Here is a 13546-nt window from a genome sequence, read left to right as displayed (position 1 = left end):
CGCTGTAAACAAAGCAGCACTGCCCTGCTTTACTGCTTTAATACGAACTATACAGAGACGATATTAAAAGAAAATACCACGTAAACTTTTCTGAAGACAGTCTCAGAAACACAGAAACACATTCATATAAACCCCCAAATCAATATTGAGGATTTTCTTCCAATAGTTCGTGCATCATGAACAGTGAGTGATCTGCCTGCTACAGTATTTTTCTCTGTGCGTCCGTCTTCAGCATCTCTGGCCTGTGTTAACGGGCGTTTACAGACTTCATGTTTTCACATAAATGACATTTTGGAAAACGATTGCATTGCAACGCAGTTTGTGCAAGTCCAGAACAGAGACGAGTTGCTTGCAATAAGACAAAAAAACATCCGGTTGCCAATCGCGTAAGTTCCATGGGAAGCTCCTTAGCTCGGCTGTCCTACACACGTGACTGACCGCTTGCTCGCACCAACAGGAGCTACACTGCACTGCACTCAACCTGAGGGATTGCTACACTTTCAGTCTTTGAGGAGACATGAAAAACAGCGCATACTGCAGGAACAGTATAACGGAAAATATTCGCGGTTTTGAAACCGTGAAATTTTCAAATCGCGGTATACCTTGAAACCGGTAACCGGCCCATGCCTACCCCCACATGTCTACATCACGATGTGGGAAGATTTGCATAACGCTGCCCAAATGTTCACGCAAAGAAAGAAGGCGTAACTTTTATTCTCGCTGTAGTATTGTCATTGCCGCCGCCGCCATGTCGTGAAGGCGCTGTGTTTCGTTGTGAAAGCGAAACTACGTTGTTTGGCCTTTTAAAAGAGAACGATATCCGCTTCGTCAGGCCTGGAGTTGATCCGTGCTGGTCGCTGAGGAAATACATCAACTTCGCGCTGTGGATCGCCGGATCGCCAGCCCAGGGTCGTTACATGTGGTTGCCGCAAGCTTGCCGGCCACGCTGTTCTCAAGCCTGCCCACCTCTGCTCACTCAAGCCTGCCTCCGCTCACTCTAGCCTGCCGGCCATTCCTCACTCTAGCGTGTGTGACGCTGTGTGTTTTGTTATGAAAGCGAAACTACTTTGTTTGGCCTTTCAAAAGAGGACACGACTAGAAATCAGTGGTTAAGTTGTATTTACAACACTGTTCCAGAAGAGTTCAACCCAAATATTCAGATGTGTGCAGCGCATTTTATGGAGGACTGTTTCCTGATCCTGGAAGAGTAGACTACAATGCCGGCTACAATGCCATGGAAGTGGAGGTAGCCCATGTGGCAGAGGTGGAATGAGACACAAGAACTCAGATGTGGCTTCTCAGTGACCACCTCAACAGAAACTGCCCTGGCAGTAAAAATAATATGACTATGGGCAGGTTTATTCTTTTTTTGTTGTGGTCATATAAACCCTGTGTGATAATGTAAAAGTACGTTTTTGAAAAGCTGCAAGTACGTTTTTTATATTTAAAGAATTTGCCACTGACGATTTAAACATGAGTTTTGAGCAGTGATAACAATGATAACATTGCTAATGGAATAAAATGTGTAAAAAGTGGAAATTAAAATATTCTATATTTAAGATGATCAGTAACACAGGCAGACACACACACACAAAAACACACCTAAATACACGCAGCTCTAAACACAGACATCTTAGAACAAACCGTGTCATGTATCATAGGCGTGGACCACTTGTTCTGTATGACTCAAACATCACACAATAGCTTTAGCTTCATCATGGAGCTCTGGATTACATTCCACGATCATTGAGCTCCCAGTGACGCACAAAAACACACCCTCTTCACCAAAACTAATGACTCACTCACTGACTTATCCATTATTTTGTTTCTGAAAATGCTTTTTCAGCATTGTGATTCTCTTTTATCACAGTACAGTAATACAATCTTTCATAGACATATTCACGTTTAAACTCAATAAATATAACTTTGTTTAACTACCACCACGAGTGCCATCTATTATTGTCTTGTCTATCTAAAAGTGCACTTTTCCTTGTTTTAAATCTAGCCAAAAAGCCATGTGTTGACTGTGAAACCGTAGACTTTAATTATATGCATTTATGGTGTAATTACTAAATTTCCGTGTCAATCCATGTTAATTTTTACAGCGAATTATGTCACTTTAATTCAGCGCGTGCAGCACAGCAGAAATAGATTCCGTGCGGAAACGATTGCAGCATGACTGCTGCAGACGCACCGCTCCTGGAGCGCACTGCCGGACCACAATCGCGTGAAGTGTGAACGCTCTGATCCGTTAACATGGGCGCGGAAAAAATCTGCACCACAGACAGGGTGTGTGAACCTGGCGTTACGTTTGTATGCCCGCCCAGTCTGTTCTGTTCTCGTGCTCCATTTAGGCGCGCTGCATTCTGATTGGTTCGGATAGCATACTGTGGGAGGTCGGGGGTGTGGAAAATCGTGCTTTAAAGCGATTTAGAAATCGCGAAAGCTCAAATCGCGATTCTATGATGATTTCGATTAATCGCACAGCCCTACATTTGATGCAGTTTAATTTACTGTCTGCAGTTCTGAATCATGACCGGGATCTTTTATAGCTGGGACTGCTCCATCTTTCAGTATCAAACGATGTGCTAATCCAGCGTCGAACTGGGCGTTATTTATAAAACGTTCGTCAACAAACACGCTTGTGAAACTGTGTTGTTGCTCCCGGAAAAAAAAAAAACTGCATCCACCTGCATCCACAAAAGTCTATGAAGAGGAAATATACTGTATTTTACAAATACAGTAAATCACTAAAATACAATAGAATTAGGCATGGGCCGGTATGAGATTTTGATGGTATGATAACCTTAAGCAAAACTATCATGGTATCACGGTAGCACGATATTATCGTTACAGCTCTAAAGTGTGTTATTTTTAACCCTCTAAGCACCAAGGTCGCAAAACTGCAACAAGACGTCATACTTAATAAAATAGACTGTAGTTCCTAATATGGTGTAATATCTCATTTGTATTCCCTAGGCTACCACTAGATGGCAGACATGTAGTACTTCGATTCTAGACCAAAATTACGTTTTTCAGTTTGTGCAAGTCCAGAACAGAGACGAATTGCTTGTAATAAGACAAAAAACGTCCGGTTGCCGATCGCGTAAGTTCCAGAAGAAGCTCCTTAAGGTCGGCCATCCTACACATGTTCATGTTATGTTACTCTACACTGCACTCAACCTGAGGGATTCCTACACTTTCAGCCTTTGAGGAGACATGAAAAACAGCGCATACCGCAGGAACGGTATAAAACCGTGACATTTTCAAATCGCGGTATACCTTGAAGCCGGTTATCGGCCCATGCCTAAATAGAATACAATAAAAAGTTCCTCATTCGTACGTTGTCTTGTAAAGAAATGTATGCTAAATTAATAAATGTAAATGTAAATCAAATAAAAGCATGATGATTCTTCTCAAACCAGTTAAGTGCAAACCCCAACACACAACCTATTTAGCTGGTCAAATCAACACACAGTCAAAACTTCAGACTTTATAGATTCAGCACAGAGATCAGTAAAATCATGGATGGATTTGATCACGACAAACAGTAATGCTATCTATCAGGATGTGTTACCAATGCTATACTAAGTTTAAATAGATAGTTCACCCAAAAATTTATATTCTGTCATCATTTACTCACACTCAAGTTGTTCCAAATCTATATGAATTTATTTTTCTGTTGAGCACAAAAGAAGATATGTTGAAAAATGTTGGTGATCACACGGTTAACGGTAGCCATTGACTTCCATAGTATCTTTTTCCATACTATGAAAGTCAATGGCTACCGTCAAGTGGAGTATAAGTAAATGATGACAGAATTTTCATTTTTGGGTGAACTATCCCTTTACGGTTATGGTTAAGGGTTTGTATTTGTTTTCAGCGTTATGTAGGCAATCAGCACAGTGGTTGAAATGACCAATGAAATTTAGAACTGCAGTGGTGGGCAGGGTTTGTGCCAATCTGGTTTGGGGGGATAAAACGTGCTAAATAAAATCTTCCACAACAATGAAGACAACCACAGTCATAACAGAAAAAAAACAACATTAGGCTATAACACAGAAAATAAAATGAAGATAATAAAAAATTTAGAGGGCAGAAAAAGAACAAGACATCTTCTGTGAACTAAGAGCAGCTGCAGTTAATTTAAATTAGTATGACTAAGTAAAACCCAACAAACGGCAGCAGCCAAGCAGAGATGGAAACAGGAAATTGTAAGTACAGGCCGGTTATGATTGTCACGGCTGAGGAGCCACAGCTGCTCTGAAGCAAAGTCATCATCTCTCTGTCGGACACACAAAATGTTCAAAACACATGCAGGCTTAGCCCAGCCTGTTTGAAATGATGACGTGGTGTCAGCCAGCAGCTATAAACCAAGAGAAAGTGTGACAATGCCAGAACACTTAAACACAGATACAGAAAGAAAAATAGAGATACAGCAAGAGGTTGCAGAGGGCGGATAATGCCTTTCTCTCTGGCTCTCTTGGGAATGTGAACTACATAAGGGCTTGTTTGTCCTGATGAAAACACAACAGCAACCCTATCGGTTTAGCATTCACAGTTCACATGACCAATCTACCACACCCGTAAATCGTGTTTATTTTGATGTCACGTCAAAAAAAAAAAAGAAAAAAGTCTAAAGTGCAGCCGCTAGAACAAAATAAAATGTCCACTATTTATTTACATAATTGCAAAGTGAGAGATCCAAATAGTTTTAAGTTACGTGGAGAAATCTCTTAATATTTCCACATTTCCTAAATGGCGCAGAATCCTGTGGAAGTATGCAACTGGAAACCTGCCCTCTTTGCTCATGGCCACCAAATTCTGGAAAATTGTGCAGCAATCACCCAAGCTGTAAATGCCATTGGACTAATTATTCTGGAGCCGCAAGACACCAACAGAAAGGGAAAAATACAAAGATATACAAATACTTGTAATGTATGTAGTGGCTTAGTGTTGTGTTAGAGTCATTGTTATACCTTTTGTTCTTTAATATGCTTTGCTTTATTTTTTTGTTTTTTTATTTAAATGTTAAAATGTTGAAATTTTGTTGTATGCATTTGTCATTTTTATGTAATGTCTTCATTTTAAAATGTGTATAGGTAGTATTTATAAAGTTTTAGCTTTGGATCTGTTTTTAGTTATTTTAATACTACAATTGATTGCTTCTATTGTCCTCATTTATAAGTCTCTTTGGATAAAAGCGTCTGATAAATGACTAAATAAATAAATACATTACTATCTATTTCCTCAGAATACACAGATTTTCAATGGCCGCCAAAACAGAAAGGCACTTTTTATTTTGCCACAGAATGGTGCAGTAAAGAAAGACAACTACCAACATGGGCTAACCAAACCATGCTAACCAGCCAATACTTTAACCTGGAGAGATTATATGCATTTCCAGACTATCTCTTGCTTTTTTCTTGACTGTACCATCTCCACAATAGCCTGACTCTTAAACAGTACAGTAATTGTTTAGCTGGAACCTCAGGCAACTCACAATCTTCTCAGATGTCTTTAGAGTTCATACAACCTGTCACATATTGTGTACGAAGAACAGGGCTGTGACTACCATAGACATAATTAGATATGGCCAGATTGTCTCCACAAATACTCTTAACTGTGCTCGTCAATGTTAAAATGCTTGAGATGGCCAATCAAATCAAAGAAGGTGGGCTTTACTGTTTACAGAAGCCAAGCATGAATTCCAAAGGAAGGCTTCAGTTCTAAAAGTGAATGCGAGGTAAGATGTAAATATTCAAACATTTAATGTGACAAATGTTTTTGGATAGAAATGTTAAATGACAGTGATGCAAAAACATAGAGCCCTTTTCAGCATATTAGGCCCAATGATGATGAGGCCACTATTACCTCATCAGGCCTGGCTGATGTTACAGTGGTTGAGAAATTTAGCTCACACTGATTTAGTGACCTTGTTAATGTCTGGATTGGAGTATGACATCACATTCCAATAACAAGGGACACGTGAAAGTGTTAAAGGGATAGTCCATCCAAAAATAAAAATGCTGCCATCTGTTACTCACCCTCGTGTCTTCAACATAAAAAAATTATATTTTGAAGAATGTTGGAAATCAAATGGTTTCGGGTTCCTTTGACATCCATTATATTTTTTTGTCTATATAACGGAAGCCAATAGGACCTGAAGCTGTTTGGTTACCAATATTCTTCAATATATATTTTCTTTCATGTTCCACAGAAGACAGAAAGTCATACAGATTTGGAACATGAGAGTGCATAAATGAAAATATTTTATGGGTGAACTATCCCTTTAAGCAATAATGCTCAATTGCAATGACATAATTTTCAAAGAATGATCACTATATCCACTTCTTTTAGGCAAAACTGAATAATTAGAAAAATGAAGAAATAAAACATCAGCATGAGATCCCACACCTTTTTTTCTTAGCTGGCAGCACAACCACAGTCTATTCATTAAATACAGAGTCAAACAAACTCTTCTCCCTACCAAAACATGCAATCACACTGCCCTTAATCATTAGTAAGAGCAGGCAAGAACCACATAATTAATCTCTTAAACTGTGTTTCACGCCAAAACCAAATGAAAGACCATTACAGCTCACCAAGACACATTTACCTTTGGCTGGTCCAAAATGATAACAAAACGCAGTGTGACAAATGACATGAATGAAATGTGCATGACAGCCATGACAGTCTGATGCATGTTCAAGCTTTAATATCGCGTTATAGAAAATAATACGAAGCCATAACAGGCCTTTCAGGATGCTAGAAGACCAAAAAGGCCTAAATAAGCAACAGCCGTTGTTTCAGCGTCTATGATGCACTCTATATAGGCTACTACAATAAAGCCTGTAGTCTGGACTCAGCAAACCCTCATGCAAATGCACCACCAGGGGGATGCCAGTTCTTACTCTAGGTGTAACGATATCCATTATTAGTAATATATGACATTTGCTTTTGCGGAGGGGAATTTAGTGATATGGCTGTTTTGGTTGTGCAGCGTTGTGACATTAAATGCAAAGCCTTTGCAATGGAGGAAGGCTGCGTTGAATTTAAAGCACAGTGGTATTTAAACGCACGGTGTATTTTGGTGCCTTAAATTAGGTCATAATAACATCTGTTTCCGTGTAAAATATTAAGGGTGAGGATGATGATTTTCCCCATGGCAGCTCGCAGATCGGCTGGCAGGCAAATCAGCGCCGCTGGTCCAGAGAGATGAGAGCATGAGTGCGATGCGCTGGAATTTCCCCGCTTTGTCATTTCATCCTGATTAACGGGTTACAATTAATTTTGTACACAAATGGATGAGTGCACACATATCTGTCCAGCGACCACACACTGTCAGTGATGGAAAATGCATAGAGCAATGCCCACCTGAATTTCGGTCTCATTACTCAAGCTGCTCCTGCGATCTTGCCATTTTAAAGATGGTCGGTCACAAAACCGGCAGATATCGGCAATCCTTTTTGTACGAAGCCGTTGGACCGCTACGGTAAGTCGTGAAATGAATACGGAACCATATTGGACATATTGGATGTGGATGCTCATTTAAAGGAAAATATGAGTCGTCAGGGCGAGCTTCCTCAAGGAGAGCTGTGGTCGACGCCTACTATCACGCAAAACCCCGCCCAAGTCCCGCCTACTATCTTGACCGTGATTTATATCAAACAATTCTGATATAAATAATAATGGTAAACCGTGTTATTACAATAAATACGCGATGAAAATCAATTCGTATTTGGCATCTACTTTCCAATAGTTTGACGGCCTCGTTCAAAGTGAACCATAGTGCAGTGTTCTAACGTCAGCGGATCTCGTGATTGACAAACGTTCAACCAATAGGAGGACAAACTAGAGAGATAGTCATGATTGACAGCTCAGTCCACCAATCCGGTATTTTTCTTAACCTCAGCCACAGCGGGCAGCGGGCAGGTGATGTTGCTGTGTTGAGTGGAGTAATTGTTAAGAACATTTTATCCTGTTTATCCTCTGACCGTGGACCACTTTATTCTTTACTTCACGATAACAACTATATTATGTATTATAAATAATATACAGAGCGGCCAAAAAACAACAATCTACAAGGGTACAAGCCTATTTTTATTTATTTTTTGCTTCATGACAGTTAGTACATTTTATATGTTAGGGTTATTAATGACCTGCTCTCTTCAGCTTGTCAAGTGAATCCAGTTTACACAGTTCTATTCTACCTATAGTGGTGTATACTGTTCTGAAATCAGCATTTTGCATTTATCATTAAAAATTATATTATCAGCTTCACAAATTTGGAGAAAAAAAGAGAAAACATTTGTACAATGTAGATGAGGCACCACCAGATAATAATTAATTTAGGTAATTTATTATTACTTTGTAAAAAGCATAATTTCTATATAAAATTAGATGAAGACATAGTTTTACTAATACATTTTTTATTGTTAATACATTTTGTGTGAAGGAAGAATGTAAGGAAACATACAAAAACACATTTTTCATTGTAAGCCTAAAATCAGAATGCATATACTGACATCGTGTGGACACTTCAGGCTTGCGACAGTCGTTTGAACCCGCCCACAACATCGACGCGATTTTATGTTACCCAATCGCAAGCATGCGCTGCTTCTCACCCATTATTGACGTTGAATACAACCAATAGGAGAGCTCGATTTTAACTTCCGGGGAGCGCTATAAACTTAAGGCCTAACCACACGATTCGCCGACGTTCAGTTACCAACATCGAAAGGTAATTTGTTTTGTTTACATCTTTAATAACTCTTATTTGTTCAACACATGGTAGTTAATGGTACTCCCTTCCGGATTTAATCTATTTTAGAGGCCATTTTAGTAACAAATCTAAGTATTTAAAACGGACAGCTGTAGACACCCCGCGCTTCTCTAGCCGTAACGTTACAGCCTGAAAGGCTCAAAGCCTAAATGCGAAAACGAACCGGATTTGCGTACAAACAGCCTCGTATGTCAAGCACCACATGTATTCCAAGACCCCATAGCCGTAGATATTCTAGATACTTTTGAAAAAATGTGCTTTGGACCGCTCGTTTAGATCAGAAGATCGGTTTAGATGGGACAGCGAATGGCGGCTCCATTGTCTGCACGCTGAGCGACAACGTTAGCCAATTGGCTGAATCGGAGCTGGTTTTAACCTTATAGCAACTTGTATTATGGAGTTTAAGGTTCTTGGCCTATAACCATTTTCACCATGTAGGTACGATTTACGAACAAATAATAATTTAAAGAGAGCAATATAAGTGATGATTTAAGGATAATTTCGAGGAGTTTGGATAATGCTGCTTAATTTCCATTCATTAGTTTAGGCCAGTGGTTCCCAAACCTGTCCTGGAGGCCCCCCTGCCCTGCACCTTTTGTATGTCTCCCTTATCTAACACACCTGATTCCACTCATCAGCTCGTTAGTAGAGACTGCAAGAACTAAATTGGGTGTGTCTGATTAGGGAGACATACAAAATGTGCAGGGCAGGGGGTCCTCCAGGACAGGTTTGGGAACCACTGGTTTAGGCTGTTTATTAGTTTAACACTGAGCAGCATTTTGGACTTTTTGATCTATCTATCTATCTATCCGTACTCATACACACACACTATGGTCGCCTATATTGTAGCAGATCATGTTTATATATTTATTGGTATATTTTGTGTAACTCTGTCATTTACATCTTTACGTTCCCCTGTGTCTCCAAAAGTTACCATGGCCGAAAACGATGTTGATAATGAGCTGTTGGACTACGAGGAAGACGAGGAGCCGCAGACCGCCGTGGACAGTGCAGTCCCAGCCGTCAAGAAGGAGGTGAAAGGCTCCTATGTCTCCATTCACAGCTCCGGCTTCCGTGATTTCCTCCTGAAGCCAGAGCTGCTCCGCGCGATCGTCGACTGTGGCTTTGAGCATCCTTCTGAGGGTGAGGATTACTGTGAAATTTTTTAAAGCTTTTTAGAGTACACTGCTGTGTAAAAAGTGATCTAGTATTAGTACATCTATTATATGAGCAGTGTATAAATTTCAAATGGCTTTGTGAGTATAAATAGCTACCATATTCAAAAACGTGAGGTGATGTGTAGCCAAGTATGGTGTCCCATACTCAGAATTTGTTCAACCCATCCAAATGCACACACACACAGCAGTGAGAAGTGAACACGCACACCGTGCACACTTGGGGTGGGAGAAAAAAAATCTATCCATCGATGCATCGTGATTCTCTCTCTCCAACGATTCTGGATCAATTCGGAGAATTTCAGAATCGATTCTGAGCTTAGTTTTTAACCAGATGCGCGATGAGGCTGAGTTTGCTTTAGAAACACCCGTTTCTGCTTGCTTCCAATTACGCACACACACACACCACTCGAACCTTCTGTAAATTAATCTTTTAGGGCTGTCGATTTTAATCGACTATTCGATTTTTAAAAATCCTCGACTTCATTTTGCTTGTCGACTAACAGGCAAAATACCGGAAGTGCCATATTTCGCGGACGAGAATCCATAAAACACATTATTAGACTGTTTCCCAAGGCTACATGATGTATTAAACCCATTTAAAAATCATAATTAAGCATAATTGTGAATTCACAAACACTACGATTTAATTAAATAATTATACCATGCAGTTCTAATACAGTATATGCACTTTAATTATTTACATGCATGTAGGTTAAGTACGTGCGTCACACAGCGGCTCCGTTCACAGTAGTTCCACAGGAACTGTTATTATTTACATGTGTGGAGCATCTCAAACTCCATCTCTGCATGTTGTTGTGAGTTTGGGTTTATTATAACGTTCATCTGGGAACGCAACGTGCGCCATTTCCTCAGATTTGTAAGGTAAATCATTTATAAATCCACGCAAACACAGAATGCATAATTATCTCGCGGTTTCAAAATAAAAGCTCATTTTAAAGGCTATTGTTCACTTGCATCTATTTTTATTACCACAAAAAAATAATTATAGGGCCCTATGAAATCCGTTTTATTTCCAAATACATTTTTTCTTCATTTAAATTTTTCTATACTCTGTTTTAATGGTTAAATTAAATTCTATTAATCAAAAAGCCTGTCTAATTAATTGAGTTTTACAGTTTTATCTTTACCAATCTCATATGCGAGTGATTTACTGGCAATGTAGAGGGTTGCCCAACCTTTCTTTAGTCGCGGCACCCTTTGGAAATTTTAACAAATTTGTGGCACCCTACAAAATTAATTGTCACAATATTTGAATTTCTAACTTCGATATGATAATTTGAAAAGTGTAGATATTCAGTATAACAGGGAAGAACTGCAGAATATAATGTCATACAGATATTTTTAATATTATAAAAAGAAATGTCTATCAATGGTGGCAATCAGTAGGCTAATTTCTAATGAAGAGACCAATTTATATGACAGATTTTAATGTAGGCTTTTATTCATATGTAAACATTGTGAGATAGCTAGTTATAATGTTAATTAAACAAAGTTTTGCTCACTCAGTGTATTTTTGATTTTACAGCTGGGTAATTTTGTTGCAGTAGCACGAGATGGCTTGATTTAAAACTGAATTGAATAAAAAAAAATGACAAGGAGGCTATGCAGTTAAGAACAAAATAAGAACAAATAAAGAAATTACTAATGATAGCACAAATAAAAAATAATGATAGGCCTACAAATTAAATTGCTTTTTAGTTTTTCGGGTAGGTCTAACACACAGTAGGGCTATTAAGAGATTTTTTTTTATTTTTTTTACCAATTATCCAAATAATGTTTAATCCTAGAAAGCTATTATTATCAGAGGACACGTGAGCATAACGGTTAGCAGATCAATGAATGAGAGGGCAGTGTTACCAGAGTTCCCCATATACCACACCATGTTACAACACAGTAGTGCTATTGCAGACAGAAACAATACTATACTACATCGATGTTTCCTGTCGGCTCAATTTTTGAGTGGACTTTGCTGTTCCGATTCGCATGAACGGTATACGAGTGGAGTGCTCACATAGAGCGTGATAATACGCAGAGCGTCACACCACGTGAAAGTGAAACCTGAGCGGTGAACTAATTTTCGGCAGCCGAAATTTCAGTGCATCTCTAATTATTGGCGACATCAGAAATAGATATTATATAATAGCTGCTTTTTTTTTTAACATTTTAGCAATTTAAAGATATTAAAAAAATGATTTTTTACACGGCACCCCTGCTCTCGACAGGCGGCAACCCAGTTGGGAAACACTGGACTAGAACATGTGGATATGTTGTCTGTCATACACTATAATACTGAACTTTGATTTCAGTGATTTGGACTATAAGATGGACACTTGCTGCTTGCTCTTTGTTGCACTTTACTTTTGCTTAAAAAAAAAAGGATTTCATAGAAATTTGAATTTTAATTGGTTTATTAAAATAGTTTAATAAAATATTCTTAAGTAAAATTGGTGATTTTGTGGAAAATTAATTTAATCAATTAATCAACTAGCAATTAGCTACCTTAAATATAATTTCCCATGATTCTGGGAAGAGACTACAGGTATTAAAATCAACACAATTGGAAGGGTGCCCAAACTTTTGCACAGCCTATTTTTCACATTTGACTATTTCATACAACACCGTACTGCTACACTAAGAGTTTCTGTCTGAAAAACATCACATTATGCAGCTTTCTCTAGAAACTGAATGGCATATCACTATAATATTTTCTTGTAAAGTAAGAGCTAATTATTATGCTGCCGCAGAAGGGTGCCCAAACTTTTGCATAAAACTGTATGTGGTTTGGAATGCAGTGGACATATATTTAAAATATGAACCTCACTAACAGAAGGCTGCTTTCAATTTCAAATGCTGACGCGCACTTTGTTTGTGAAGACTGCTCGCACATGCGGCTGTGCGCGACTCCGTGTAAGTGGTTTAATGCACTTGCGTCTCAAAATGGTTTTATGATGCAAAATTAATGTAAACACAGCCAGTTATGTCTTAAAGGGATAGTTCACCCAAAAATGAAAATTCTGTCATTAATTACTCAACCTCATGTCGTTCCAAACCCGTAAGACCTCCGTTCATCTTCGGAACACAAATAAGATATTTTTTATGCATTCTGACAGCTATAAAATACGACTTTATTCAACAATTTGTCTCCTCCGCGTCACCCTAGCGCCATTTTGGAGAATATCCACTGAACACAAACAGTGTATGTTGTTCTGTGTCAGCCACACCACACCAGGTGACACGGAGGAGACGAATTGTTACTGTTCAAATGTGGAGTTTTGCGCATCGTGTGTGTGTGTGCGCGTGCGTGTGAGAGAGCGCGAGAGAGGGGGAGAGAGGAGAGGAGGTAATTCTGACTTTGCTATGACAATCTGGCGCTTCTGAAGCAGCTACTGTTTTGTTATTAGTTTAAGTATTTGCTATTGACTGTTCAAACGCGGAGTTTTGCGCATCGTTTGTGTGTGTGTGTGTGTGTGTGTGCGCGTGCGTGTGAGAGAGCACGAGAGAGGGGGAGAGAGGGGGAGAGAGGGGGTCACATCACAGTGGAGTCAGCTGTCTTAACCGTGGC

At 39.1% G+C, this 13546-nt stretch overlaps 1 protein-coding gene across 1 annotated transcript in view; it reads left to right on the top strand.

Moving 5' to 3' along the window:
- The first annotated feature begins 8673 nt into the window (after positions 1-8673).
- ddx39aa (DEAD (Asp-Glu-Ala-Asp) box polypeptide 39Aa) overlaps positions 8674-13546 on the top strand; it is a 10430-nt gene continuing 5557 nt past the window's right edge. Inside the window, exons 1-2 of the mRNA XM_016295680.1 lie at positions 8674-8743; positions 9716-9928. Of these exons, the coding sequence (XP_016151166.1) occupies positions 9721-9928 (208 nt within the window). The 5' untranslated portion in view covers positions 8674-8743; positions 9716-9720. The remainder of the gene's footprint in view (positions 8744-9715; positions 9929-13546) is intronic.

Source organism: Sinocyclocheilus grahami, unplaced genomic scaffold (assembly GCF_001515645.1).
Source record: "Sinocyclocheilus grahami isolate Dianchi unplaced genomic scaffold, SAMN03320097.WGS_v1.1 scaffold339.1, whole genome shotgun sequence".
NCBI classification, from domain to species: Eukaryota; Metazoa; Chordata; class Actinopteri; order Cypriniformes; family Cyprinidae; genus Sinocyclocheilus; species Sinocyclocheilus grahami.
This window is presented reverse-complemented; position numbering and strand designations above follow the sequence as displayed.